The sequence below is a fragment of the Puma concolor genome, chromosome C1 (genome assembly GCF_028749965.1).
Source record: "Puma concolor isolate L17-30 chromosome C1, mPumCon1.1.hap2, whole genome shotgun sequence".
In the NCBI taxonomy this organism is placed as follows: Eukaryota; Metazoa; Chordata; class Mammalia; order Carnivora; family Felidae; genus Puma; species Puma concolor.
In genome coordinates this window covers 144,098,718-144,113,046 of record NC_141674.1, presented here as the reverse complement: position 1 = coordinate 144,113,046, position 14,329 = coordinate 144,098,718, and the positions used below count along the sequence as shown (strand labels likewise).

The 14,329-nt window shown below is 34.8% G+C and overlaps 1 protein-coding gene across 11 annotated transcripts in view; it reads left to right on the top strand.

Annotated features, from left to right (window-relative positions):
- Nucleotides 1-11,696, top strand: part of PRPF40A (pre-mRNA processing factor 40A) — a 53,494-nt gene extending 41,798 nt beyond the window's left edge. For 7 of the 11 annotated variants that reach the window (XM_086718622.1, XM_086718623.1, XM_086718618.1 and 4 more), the window contains 11 exons: nucleotides 461-594; nucleotides 4,280-4,394; nucleotides 4,555-4,658; nucleotides 4,771-4,887; nucleotides 5,208-5,345; nucleotides 5,681-5,776; nucleotides 7,922-8,008; nucleotides 8,097-8,193; nucleotides 8,285-8,346; nucleotides 9,177-9,308; nucleotides 10,649-11,696. In XM_086718622.1, the coding sequence (XP_086574748.1) occupies nucleotides 461-594; nucleotides 4,280-4,394; nucleotides 4,555-4,658; nucleotides 4,771-4,887; nucleotides 5,208-5,345; nucleotides 5,681-5,776; nucleotides 7,922-8,008; nucleotides 8,097-8,193; nucleotides 8,285-8,346; nucleotides 9,177-9,308; nucleotides 10,649-10,741 (1,175 nt within the window). In that variant the 3' untranslated portion in view covers nucleotides 10,742-11,696. The remainder of the gene's footprint in view (nucleotides 1-460; nucleotides 595-4,279; nucleotides 4,395-4,554; nucleotides 4,659-4,770; nucleotides 4,888-5,207; nucleotides 5,346-5,680; nucleotides 5,777-7,921; nucleotides 8,009-8,096; nucleotides 8,194-8,284; nucleotides 8,347-9,176; nucleotides 9,309-10,648) is intronic. The other 4 variants (XM_086718619.1, XM_025912611.2, XM_086718617.1 and 1 more) reach the window with 1 other exon arrangement.
- Nucleotides 11,697-14,329: the final 2,633 nt, after the last annotated feature.

The window sequence follows — 14,329 nt, the reverse complement described above, 5'->3', positions numbered from 1 at the left end:
GAGGGTAATGGCTTTAGAGATTTGCAAACAGCAAAAAATGTGTTAGCAATATCCTATACTAAGCTTCCCCACATTCTATCTTTTTGTGACTACATAGTTGCTTTTTAAATTACACCTTTCTGGATTACCCTTCGAATAACCTGCTTCAGTAGGTTTGGGGTAAGGCCTAAAAGCTCTTTGGGTAATTCTAATGTTGCTGACAAATTTTACAGTAACCATTTTATTTTCCTTAATTATGTCATGTGCATGGTCTTCATTTCACCCTCAACTTCAAGGTATCTTTTAATGAGGGTGTTTAGGAATTTTTTCTAAACATTTCCTATTTAGATGACAAGTCATATTCAAGTTTTAAGTACAGTGTTTTGGAAAGGCGAATTTGGGATTTGTAAGAAGTTAATGTAAATTGTGTATCTTACTGATGTTGGACATTTTAATTTCTTTTTAACTCAAAAAACTCTAGACATGGATAAAGAAGATGCATTAATTTGCTTTGAAGAACACATCCGAGCTTTAGAAAAGGAAGAAGAAGAAGAAAAACAAAAGAGTTTGCTGAGGGAAAGGAGACGACAGCGTAAAAATAGAGAATCTTTTCAGGTAATTCACAAAATTCTCTTTTCTAGCTTAATTTCATAATATGGTTAGTGAGCTTGAACAATGATAGAAACAAATTTGAGACCTCCTGATCCCAGATCATTAACTTAGGCTTTTGACTTAGGCTTTGTTGAGGATTGGTACACATTTATCTCGGGTGCTACAATTAGTTTTGAATCCACCTAAGGAAAGCAGCCATTTTAGGCCAGGGGAACATAAAAGCTTGTAGCAGATTTGTTGTTTAAGGTGAGCACTGATAAACTGATTAAGATTTCACTTGGGAAAGAGGAGTAGCATGAGAGAAGACTGAAAACAAAATAGGTGTGATGATTCATTAGTGTTAGTTGATTTTTAGTGTCTAGAGAACAGTAGGGAAGGAATGCAGTGGGGTATACAGTTTGAGGATGGGCCATAATTCTGTGCATAGAAACTGAAATTGTATAGCCTTTATATAGACTAGTGGCTCATTTTCACCTCCAAATACCACTTTTATCCTCTCATTAATAGGGAATAAGATGGAGTAATGAGTTTTTGCGTTCCATATTTCACCAGATTACCTATTTCAATAATTATCTTAAAAAAATTTTTTTTAATGTTTATTTTTGAGAGAGAGACACAAGTGGAGGAGGGGTGGGGCAGAGAGAGAGGGAGATGCAGAATCCAAAGCAGGCTCCTGGCTCTGAGCCAACAGCACCAGAGCCTGATGCAGGGCTCAAACTCAAACTCGTGAACCTCAAGATCACGACCTGAGCTGAAGTTGGACGCTTAACCGATTGAGCCACTGAGGCGCTCCTCAGTAATTGTCTTAATAGCAGTTAGCATTAATTGATTGCTTACTGATATGCCTTTTAAATTGATAATCACTTAACTTTCTTAAAATTTTTTGTAGTGTTTACTTATTTTTGAGAGATCATGAGCCGGGGAGGGGCAGAGAGAGAGGGAGACATAGAATCCGAAGCAGGCTCTAGGCTCTGAGCTGCGTGTCTTGAACCCATGAACCATGGATCATGACCTGAGCTGAAGGCAGATGCTCAACTGGCTGAACCACCCAGAAACCCCAGTCACTTAAATTTTTATAACAGTCTTATAAGAGTAGGTACTGTTTTTGTTATGTCCATTTATATAGTTAAGGAAATGAATTCATAGAGGTGAAGGAACTTACCCAAATTCCACAACTGAACAATGGAGCCAGAATTTGAATCTTTGCAGTCTTAACTATAGGATCTCTTCTATTAAATGCTGTGTTAAGATAATGCTAAGTTACAGTGGCTTAAATAAGTGTATTTCTTCTTTAATGATAATAGTGTCGTGTAGCATAGGGTACATTGCTGTTCCCTAAAGCAGTAGTTCTAATAACTTAGTGTGCGTCTGAATCACCCAAAGGCCTTTTTTTTTTTTTTTTTTTTTTTAAGTAATCTCTGTGCTCAGTGTGGGGCTCCATGTCAAAACCACAAGATTAAGAATCACATGCTCTACTGAGACAGCCAGGCACCCCACCTAGAGGGCTTTTAAATAAACTCTTACTGTCATGCCAAAGCTCATCAGCCATCTTAAATGCCATGGCCAATAGCATTATTTTAGTCCTCATTCCATAAAAACTTAACATTTATTCCTCTTAGTGGGTTCCTTTATTGTAGTGGTTTCCTATAGGACTCTTAAAACCACAGATTTGTTGAGCCTCACCCCTGGAATTTGAGTCAGTAGGCCTTGGGTGGATTCTGAGGATTTACAGTTCTAACAGGTTTCCACGTGATAGCCCCATGCTTTGAGAATTGCTCTAGCCCGTTAGCCTTATTTGCATGATTAGGACTATATTGTCCAGTTTATCACATTTCAGCTTGGAAGAAGTTGCAAGGGCAATTGTTTTTTGGGTTTTGTGTGTGTTTTTTGTTTGTTGTAGTTGTTTTTTTAAAGCCAATGATGTAGAAGTTCTACTCTTCTTCATATTCAGCTTCTAAGAATTTAGTCACATGGCTGCAACTAGATACAAATAATACTGGAAAACCTGCATTTTCAGTGAGCAGCCTTGTGCCTGGGAAGAAGGGAAGAACATATTTTTAAGTCTTTTAATATTCTTCTGCAACCATTGAACTTTTAATGCCTCTTATGAAGGGTTTGCAGTAGTTTAAAAAAAGAGACCTGTATGATAAAATAATAATACAATAAAAATAAGGAAATCTGGGTCATAGAAAATAGAATGTACTATGTCAGTACTAGGACTGGAGAATATAAAAGGGAAATCCTGATGTAAAGTCCAGGTGGGTCTTTTAGTCAAGCCTAAAATATGGCTATGGTTTCTGATTACTGTTTCTATAAGTGGTGTCAGCATGTTACATTGGTTTTGCATCCATTCCTGTTTGATGAAAAATGTAATTGATGAGGTGTCTGGTTTTCCTCAGGGCATTGGTGGCCAGTAAAAATTTGTATGACTCATATATGATTTTTGTATTATTTTTTAATTTCAGTAATCTTTAATATATCCAAAATATTAGCATGGAATCAGTATTTTTAAAAATTGATATTTTTTGGTAATCTTCAAAATCGTTGTCAGTTATATACTGATGGCATATCTCTATTGAGAGTAGCCATATCTCAAGTATTTAGAAGCTACATTTGACCTGGGTCTACTGTATTGAACAGTGTAGGTGTAGGAATTTCAGGAGCAGAATTTTGGGCCATAGTTGTTTTTTTATTTGTTTTGTAGGGGGATGGGGCATAGTTCTTTGGAGACATTTGTTTATAAACTCCATATGGATTTGGAGAATCAGGAAATGTGGAAATTGCTGAGTACAAAATTTTCAATATGTTGCCCTGAAAATCAAAAAAAAAAAAAAAAGTAATGAACAAATTGGAATAAGCATATATTTAATTTTGAGATATAAAATTTACATGGAAGAGAAGAAATAGGTTTTGAAATCAAATATGGGATATGGGGTTGAATTTTGGTTCTTCAGACTACTGTATGTATCACTTTAGTAATACACATCCTTTTAGAGGCAGGCCTACATTTGTTAATTAAAAAAACAAAACACCTAGGATACACTGGGCACTGTGTCTAAAAACAAAAAGTGTATTTTACAGGCAACATGCATACACATTCTTTAGCCACATCATTAGATACAAATAATAATGTTTCAAGTTAACTTTTATATATATATTTTAAACTGAAATGTCCATCTTAAAGGACAATAAACTGAACCTTGGAAAAATAATGTAGCCTTTCAAAGACCCTTTTCTTTGAAGTGCGAAAGAGTTTTTTTCCTAAAAGCAGATTTTACTTCCATGAGAGAGCAAGTATTCTTTGTACCTAAACATATTTGGGATACATTGGTACAAGAGTTTCAAATATTGTTTTTAAAGTGCTTTCGGGGCACCTGGATGGCTCAGTCAGTTAAGTGTCTACTTCTGCTCAAGTCATGATCTCAGTCTGTGAGTTCGAGCCCCACGTCGGGCTCTGCTGACAGCTCAGAGCCTGAAGCCTGTTTCACATTCTGGGTCTTCCTCTCTCTCTGCCCTACCCTCGCTCGTTCTCTCTCTGTCTCTCTCTCTCTCTCTCAAAAATAAATAAACATTTAAAAAAATTTTTTTTAATAAAAAAAATGTTTTCATGTTACAGTAATATTTCTAAGGTCCTTGAAGATGATTTTTCAGTATAATGGGTTTTTGTTGTTGGGTTTTCCCTCCCCAGATATTTTTAGATGAACTGCACGAACATGGACAACTGCATTCTATGTCATCTTGGATGGAATTGTATCCAACAATTAGTTCCGACATCAGATTCACTAATATGCTTGGTCAGCCGGGTGAGATTGTTTTCTTTCCCTATTTATGGTTATGACAGTAGTTGGAATGGGCCAGAGAAGCAAGTGGTTGTGTTGGGGAATGGAGGGGTGCTTTATTTTGTTTTATAAACAAAAAAGTAATTGCAGCTCTTTGGTTAGAGCTAGCTTTTGACTTCTTTAGTTTTTTCATTAGGATCAACTGCACTTGACCTTTTCAAGTTTTATGTTGAGGATCTTAAAGCACGTTATCATGATGAGAAGAAGATCATAAAAGACATCTTAAAGGTAAACAGTACACTTACTATTTATTGCCAATATGCAGTATATTTTAAAAATTGATACTGTGTTCCTTTGATTTATATGTATTATTAGTGTTAACAAGATTTCTCTTTCTTAGGATAAAGGATTTGTAGTTGAAGTGAATACTACTTTTGAAGACTTCGTGGCCATAATCAGTTCAACTAAAAGATCAACCACATTAGATGCCGGAAATATTAAGTTGGCTTTCAATAGTGTAAGTTTTCAACTTTTCTACGAAAAACAACTAGCTTTACTTGTGTTCTAAACCATTACTTCAGTACAGTTTTTAATATATTCAGCCAGAAGTACTTAAGCTGTAGGCTACTGAAATAAGGGAGCATGAGTAGGATTTCACTGAGTAGTAGTCTTTCAGAGTAAAGTAAAAGAAAATAGATAAGGATGAAGTTTCCTTTGCTCAAATTAATTGGTATTATAAATTGGCCCGTAACTTATATATAATGGGAGAATGCTTAAATTAATAATGAATTATTTCAGCTGTACTATTGTAACTGATTAAATATGATTTTCTAAAAGTTACTAGAAAAAGCAGAAGCCCGTGAACGTGAACGAGAAAAAGAGGAGGCTCGGAAGATGAAACGAAAAGAATCTGCGTTTAAGAGTATGTTGAAACAAGCTACTCCTCCAATAGAATTGGATGCTGTCTGGGAAGATGTATGTATAATTGTAAAATTTTTCTCATGATTCATTTCCTTTACAATTGAAGATAAAAATATTTTTAATTCCCTTCTCATTTTATAGCCACAAAAAAGTTATTTATAGAATATAAATTAAATATATTCAGAATGTTTTCAAAGTATAAAGTCAGCTCAGACCCTGCGTTTAGGAATATTTATTAAAAATGGCTTGGACTTCAGAAGAAAAGAAATCTAATAGATTTTGAGGGGATGAGGCTGTCACAGTTACCACTTGATGTTGTGATTCTTTTTAGTCTTGTTGGTATACTTTTCTTGTTATTTATGTATTCATTTTATATCTGAATTTTTCAGATCCGGGAGAGATTTGTAAAAGAGCCAGCATTTGAGGATATAACTCTAGAGTCTGAAAGAAAACGAATATTTAAAGATTTTATGCATGTGCTTGAGGTAATTTTAGTATTCTCATAATGAATCAATTATTACAAAATACATAAAACTATAAACAAAAAGATTAAAGTATGTTTCTTAAATTATACTGCCTCTACATAAATGTCTATATAAATGTTAGGTAATGCTAAGATGGTTAAGGATTGATTTTTCCATAGAAACTGCCTTTAAGCCAAAGGAACTAAGCTTTCATGTCATTATAAAGATTTGTTTTAGAGACAGTTTATATTTGTTTCATATTTTCTGTGTGGCAACAATTTAGCAGCCTACTAGAATGAGCGGTAAACCTAAAGAAAACTTAAACAGCTTTTTAAGCACACATTTCAATATTACACTATGTTAGATGTGTTGAATGTTCAGGGAAGTCTGGAAAATTATGGAATAAGTAGTAAGTTACTCCATTAGCTGAAGAAGAGTATTTTGATGAAGATTTCAGGTAGGTATGTATATATAGTAAATATGCTAAATTGGCCAGTAATGCTGAATAACCATATTTGGTGCCTATGTGGGTCCAGGCATTGTTCTAATGGTTTTGCAAATACTACAGACATGAACTTAGTCCTCACAACAACCCTTTGAAGTTATAGATGAGCAAACTGAGGTAAAGAGAAGTAATTTGCAGGGAACGGATTCTAGCCCAGACTCTTTGACTCTAGGGTCAGTGCTTTTAACAGCCCTATCCTGGCAGTTATGTAAAGTGATCCTTTATAACATGCTGAAAGCTGGAATTTATTTAACATTAGAGTGTTGAATGGTGTGGTCATTGGGCACTGCAGGTCACTTAATTGTTCACTGTTTCTTTGGATTTCTTGTTCTTGATGAATTTCAATGTTGACAGCAGTGCACCCTTCTTATTTCTCACCTGCCTTTCGATCTAGTCCTAGAGGCCTCTAGATCTTTTCTGTTCAAAGTGTGTTTCAGAGCAGCAGTATCTGCATTACCTGGGAGCTTGTAAGAAATTCAGAATGTCAGAATTTCTGGCATCGGAGTCATTCAAACAAGATTCTCAAGTGCTACAATAGAATTGATTGTGAGAAGTTCTACTGTAGCTAGTGTCTTAGCATTGTCCCCCAGTTCCTAATCATGAACAGGATTCTTTGGTGATGTATGCTGGTAGTAAAGTGGTGAGGTCTCAAATGGAGCTGAAGATGATTGCATAGGGAGGAGCCAGTCACTTTGGAATAAGTTTTGGGACCCCAGTGATCTGAGCCTTTGAGTTGGAAAAGGAGGAAGAATTAGCATTCAGTGACCAAAGTAAAAGGAGCTTCCCTTTTGAGCTAAATCTTTTATTTTACTTACTTGTAAACTGAAGCATAATTATTTTCAAAGCCATAGGTAAGTTTGGAGGCAAGGAGCTTTTACTGCAGCATTAATAAGTGAGTTAAAATCCACAAAGACAAGATTTCCTTTTCTGATTTCATGTGGTGTTTGAGTTAGATTGCCTTTGGAGGGTCTTGAGTTTGACTAGAAGGGAATGCTCTTTGGGTGCAGAAAAAAAGGAATAGATTTTGCTTTATTCTGAGACTAACCTCATTCATGTTAGGTCAAGGATGGCTCTGAGGTAGTTCTTTTTCATGGTGCCAAGCCTAGCTTGCTGAACAAAGCCAGATTCATCAGAAAAACTATCTAAATGCTGTTTTATTTCATCCTTGTTGAAAGCAGGTGGACTGCTCTGCAGATTATTTTATTTTTAAATATTTTTTAATGTTTATTATTGAGAGAGAGACAGAGCATGAGCATGGGAGGGGCAGAGAGAGGGGGAGACACAGAATCTGAAGCAGGCTCCAGGCTCTGAGCTGTCAGCACAGAGCCCGACGCAGAGCTTGAACTCATGAACTGTGAGATCATGACCTGAGCCAAAGTCGGTCGGTCGCTTAACCAACTGAGCCACCCAGGCGCCCCAAGGACATTTTCTTTATTAATACTTTGCCGTGTTTAGATGGTGAAACGAGTGGGCACAGGAAGGATGATTGAGATCAAACAGAACATTGCTAATTCTTCACAGTTGCAAGGAAGTATGTCCTAAATTTGTTCAAAACAAATGAGGTTTTTACTCTAATAATTACTTGTATAGCATTTCAAAATTCTTTATGATCGGCTGTCTAAAGTAAATGTAAACTTTTGAAATTCTTCCTACGCTTGTAGCATGAATGTCAACATCATCATTCAAAGAACAAGAAACATTCTAAAAAATCTAAAAAACATCACAGGAAACGTTCCCGCTCTAGATCGGTAAGGAAGTTAATATTATGGCACCCTAAGTGTATTGAACTTTTTGTTAGCAACATTATGAATGAAATTATGTGTATTAATTATGTAGGGGTCAGATTCAGATGATGATGACAGCCACTCAAAGAAAAAAAGACAGCGATCAGAGTCTCGGTCTGCTTCAGAACATTCTTCTAGTGCTGAATCTGGTAAGTGTATCTTTTAACTTGATTAGAATCATTGGCACTGGGATGTATGTCCTCATATTCTGACATTTTTTTTTCTTTTCATGTTGCTTAGAGAGAAGTTATAAGAAGTCAAAAAAACATAAGAAGAAAAGCAAGAAGAGGAGACATAAATCTGTAAGCAAGTTTTTAATTTTTTATACTACACCTAGGCATTAGCCCTTAACTTGTTCAGTGGCGACCGAACTCTTCTGTCTGGTCCTGTGCAGTCCAGCACAGTTCAGGTGGACACCTGACTCAGGAATTTTATAGTTTGTCTTCACCTTAATCTTTATCTTAGAAATCTTCTAGCAATCTTTAAACACACATACACACACAACAGTGTTAAGATTCCCACTCTGGCTTTTTAAAGTAATCTTAGAGAAGTCCCAAGTGTGTATGTATGTGATGCAGCTATGGTGAGAATCACAGATTTAAATGTTTGGCTGCTTCCTCTGCTCCTCATTCTTAATTTTACATATGCATCAAGATATACCTAAGGAGCTGTTTTTCTTCATGCTGCTCACTTAAATTTGCACGTATCTAATTAAGGACCACTTATTTAGGTGGTGACGGTATACTTTAAATACTACTTGTCAGTTGCAGTTTTGAGGAGAGAATTTTATATTACAGTCATCCTAATAGATGATTAAACTAATCACAGCATCTTGTGTACATATCTGAACATTTTACTGGATTGGTAAAAAATGTCATGTTTGTCTGCATTTATATAATAATAGATAAAATCCCATTTTGTGTGCCTTCTGTTCTGATTTAGTAAAGCTCTTTCATGATGTTACTTTATTAGAATGGCATCCTTCCCAAAGAAAAGGCCCTCCAAATTTCACCATAGTAAGAACACATGCCCTATAATACATGGATGTTCTTATATGTTACCTATATGGGGGATATTTTAAAAATGGTTGGTATCTTCATCAAAATGTTAACTTTATTTTTCATTTACACAGGACTCTCCAGAGTCTGATGCTGAGCGAGACAAGGATAAAAAAGAAAAAGACCGAGAAAATGAAAAAGACAGAACTAGACAAAGATCAGAATCAAAACACAAATCACCTAAGAAAAAGACTGGAAAGGATTCTGTAAGCATTCAGAATTATTTCATACTTGTGTTTTCAAAATATAAAAATGGATATTCCTCAGAAAATCTTCTATGATTATTATTTTAACACACTAAGAAAGGATACGGTCTTCTTTGTAATTCTAAGAAGTACCACTGTACGTTTTCTGTCAGATTTTTTAAGGAATATATGAGACTCAGTTCTGGGGTTCTCCCTCCAGGTGTGCACAGTTGTTACTGTCAAATCCAGTTTCAAAAGGTAGTATTCCAGTAACTTTTAGGAGTAATCATTGTGAGGGAAGAGGTGAGGGCAAAGGCTAACTTAACATTTTAATATCAAATTACATAAATAGTTGCTCAGTTTCCCATATATATGTGTGTGCGTATACATATATGACAGCACAATAACATAAGCCTTCTTAGCCTTGCCATTCTTTCCACAAATACTATGGACTTAGCAGGAATAATGTCTCTGAATCCACCTGTGGAGAATTTAAACTGTGTAGATTAATACCCTGCTCCTCCCTCTGGATATTCTGATTCAGTTGATAACAGAAGTTCTTTTTAAAAGCTGCCCTGGTGGGGCATCTGGATGGCTCAGTCAGTTAAGCGTCTAACTTTGGCTCAGGTCATGATCTCATGGCTGGTGGGTTTGAGTCACATTGGGCTCTCTGCTGTCTGCACAAAGCCCATTTTAGATCCTTTGTCCCCCCTCGCTCTGCCCTTCCCTCACTTGCATGCTGTCTCAAAAATAACATTAAAAAATTTTAAAAAGCTGCCCTGGTGAGTCTAATGCACATGCTTGGTGAAGCAGCTCAATAGTTTCTTCTTTGTAGTAAGTTCATTGAAATCTCTGAAGGGAAGGAGAATAGGTAAATTATCCACTTTCTAAAGGTTTTCACAAATACTAATTTTTAGTCTTTTTAACCTAGTGTTGTCCTGTTCATAAATCTTAAATGTTTATCTGAGGATAGTATCCTGAAAGCATAATACTTTTCTGTAATATAAAACACCTTATAAGGCGACCTAGAATCTGCAAAATTAGCAAGGAATATAGTGCCTTAGGTAATGAACCCCCCCCCCCCATTAAATGGAAACAAGATGTTTCATATTCAGTGGTGTAACAGGAAGGAAAAGTAACCAGTGTTAAAAGTTTGTTCTGTCTCCCCTAATAAACCAAGGAGTAGCGAGCAGCTCATTGGTAGACTTTTGGGAAAAGAGGTCAGTCCTTAAACTGGTGTGATGGGTTTGTTGCTATGGAAAAGAATCCGTATAAATTTTGGATTTTTGTTTTAAAAGGTTTAATACTACTTAATATTTTGAGCACTGGCATTAAATGTAATTGTATACAATGTCTTTCAGGGGAATTGGGATACTTCTGGCAGTGAGCTGAGTGAAGGGGAATTGGAAAAGCGCAGAAGGACCCTTCTGGAGCAACTGGATGATGATCAATAAATTATACCAAATATATGTTTACAGTATGATTTAAAGTCTAATTCAGACCAGGGATTCTATTTTAAAGTTCAATTGAAATAACACTGGGTTTTAATTATATCACAGGAAAAAAAAAAGTGCATTTAAGTATTGTTATTGTGGACTTTATAAAAGCAAAGGAAATTGAAAATAACTTTTGATTCTGTATCAAGAATCATATTTTCATACGGTCATAACTGTCTTTCTGAGACCCTTTCATAGGGCACTGCAGGATGGATTAAAGGTGGCAATTTACTGATAACTGCAGATGTCTCTACTTTGTTCTGAAGTCTAAGTCATGAGGCGATTTGATTTACTTTATAGAAGTTGGATTTTGAAGATATAACGAAAAATTTTTTGATATTTAGTAGTACAAAAAAAGCACCAGCAACTGACAAAACTGCTTTTTTGTGCACTACCCAACTGGTTAAAGCTGATACGATCTTTTATGGTGAACTCAGAAATAGGTGTTCATAATGGAAACCTGGTAGACCCTTAACTATAGTGGTGCTAATGAGCACCTACTATAATAAAGCCACCATTATTTTTTATGAAACATCGGAGTACATTTTAAAAAGGCTGTCGTGAGGGCATTATTTTGAGGTGATGTTTAAAAAGATAACATCAAATCAAATTGTAAATTAGTTTAAATATATTTGCCTTAAGGACCTACTAAAGAATGTGCCACCAAACTTTAAGTGATAGTTGCAATATCCTTGTCTGAAACAAAAATCAATGTTGACTTAAACATTTTCTTTAACAGTTGTCTTTTTTTTTTTTAAATCCAATCTTTTCTCTTGCTTTTTTTCATTGAGGAAGTCTTTTATCTTCCCTACTCACTGAGAAGTATTGACTTCGTGGTACACATTCTAAAGCATTTCTGATTTGAATATTTTTGTACATTTTTATCAATTATTAAACCTTCTCTTCTAGCGTGTACTAGTATTTATTTCTACTTAAACTACTCAGCTCTAAGAAAATTGTATTATCATTTCAAGATACTAAATCCTTGAAATTTTGCTTCATCTTACCCATATAGCTAGGTTACTTTACCTTTTTAATATTTAAGAATATTATAAACCCGTACATTTGAAGCCCCTATAATTTGTTTTTGATCTACAAATTTCCTATAGAAAACTTTAGAGAGGCAGTGGTTTGAAGCTAGAATACTCTTTACATGCTAACTTTTGCAAGTTGGTAATGTAATTTATACTATTTTCCTTCAGTGCAGGAGATTTTTTTAATAAGTAAATATTAGCACATAGTCTTTGGCATTATGTATTTTTTTATTTTGGACACTTGGAGCAATCCTATTTCAATTGGCATTTAGAAGAACAAAAAGTTCATCTTATTTTTCCTTCACCATTCTAATGAAATGACCAGGACTACTCTCCCATCCCTGCCCACTGTTTCAAGCCTCAAGAAAAAGGGGGTGGGAAAGTTGTTTCTACTCTGCCAAGTCATTTTTCTGCTGTGAAAACTGACAGGACTGTGGAAAATGAGAACATCCTTAGAATATGTGAAGTAATGAAGTTGCTTACTTGAGGGTTGGTCTCTTATTGTATATTAGAACCAAAACATATAACAACCTTGGCAATAGGGAGTTGCCTAGATTTAATTTTCAAACGTCTCATAATGATAGTTAATATCACTAATCATGTCAGACACTTGACATGGAAGTCAGTGGTGAAATCTTTAAAGTGCATATCATATTGGCAGAAGTACTAGTGGTGTTTCACAAGAGAATTTAGAATCTGTAAAATTTTAATTCCATGAATGATGTTTTTTTTTAAGTTTTAATTTTTCTATTTAAATAAAAACCTATTGATATGTTTTAGCATGTCCTCAAAATAGATTTCTGTATTTCTTAGAGGTACTGTCTTACCACCTCACGTTCCTTTAATACAAATTCAAGTTTCTCTGTAGTTCATCCATGAAAATTATTTGACCTAAAAACTAGTTTTCTGAAATTGCAATTCAAAATAGAATATCCTTATTATAAGAGATATAACTGAAGTGACTATAATCCTTGCTTACTTTAACAAACCCATCAAATGGAATTTAGTTACCAAAAAGATACTGTATAACCCTGAAGGCACAGGTGATGGAAACTTTTGTTATAGCAAGAGTTCTTTGTGAATATTTTTAATTTACTAGATTAGGTTTCTAAATTTTCAGTCTGCTACAACCTGAAATGTCTTAGAATATTGGTTATGTTAAACAGATTTGTTCAAACTCCTTATGGAACGTGTGTTCAAACAGGGAAGTATGTTTATTTGCAGATGAGGGGAATTTATACTTTTCAGTTAAGCATCAGACTCTTAGGTAAATGAGGGTTTTTCTTCCCTCTGTAACATCAATATTAATGAATTATTGGATTAAATTTACTAATATATTTAATAACATAATAGTCTAAGAATCTCAAATATTTGATGTTTTCTTTTTCTTGCAGTCTAGTAATTCCTATATGGGAAAATTGAATTTGTATGAAGTGAATTTAGTCAGTATGATGAATTCTTTACACTTTCCCAAATTTATTTAAATAATGCTTTTAAATAAAAGCAATGGTCCTTTTTTTTTTGTTTAACACAGCAAGAGTATTTCATTAATACCCATATGAGCTTCAGCATATAGATCAGTCATGTTTTTCAACAATAAAAACTTCACTTTTTATGGCTCCCAGTAAATTCGAAAATGATCAAAATGTCACAGCTTGACTTTTGCTAATTGGGCCTCAATTCATACAACTATAAAATAAAAATGGCCTAGAGTAAGGCCTAAATTCATTGGTGGAGTAAAGAAAATGTAAAAGCTGAAATGTCTCTACGTTTATCTGGAAACACGGTCCATAATTATCATTTTTCAAAGGGCCTTTGTCCTGTGTTACCAAGCATTTGTCTAGATGATCCTGGTTTTCTCCCAGTGTTAATGGTCAACTCAGTGCTGACTAGGCAGCCACTTTTCTCTGCATCCAGAAAGGGGTAGCCTTATAAAGATTTTTCTTTTTTTATAGTTTAGATGCTATTTGAGAGAGAGAACGGTTTCTAATCAAATAGTGCCCAGGGAGGAGTGACGAATGCTTTATAGAATATTTAAGAGTATTATGTAATTTAAATGTAAAGTACAAAACTAAGGAACCAAATAAACATTTCTAAAAGCAACATAAGGCAAAGCACATTAATTCCTTGTATCTTAAATCAGGCTGCTGCTTTTCCCCTTGGGGATGTATCTCAGTACCAGGTACAATTTTAATTCTTTCATATTTTCTAGGAAAAACTGTACGTAAAGGAAAAGCAAAATGTCATGAGTAGTTTTTCACAGAACTGTGTTCTAAATAGGCTTAATAGCATATTTCAGTCTAATGATTCTTACCTTTATTAAATCTTACCTTGGTCTTAAGTTTTTCAGTTGTTTGGACTTAAATGATAGGTTCCTTGGAGACAGGGATTTGTGTTTCATTAACTGCTATATCCTGTGGATTAAGACAGTGCCTGGCACACAGTAGGCATACATTGAATGGATGTAAAATTTTAGTTGACAGACTTACCCAATATCCATGGTACCCAGCCT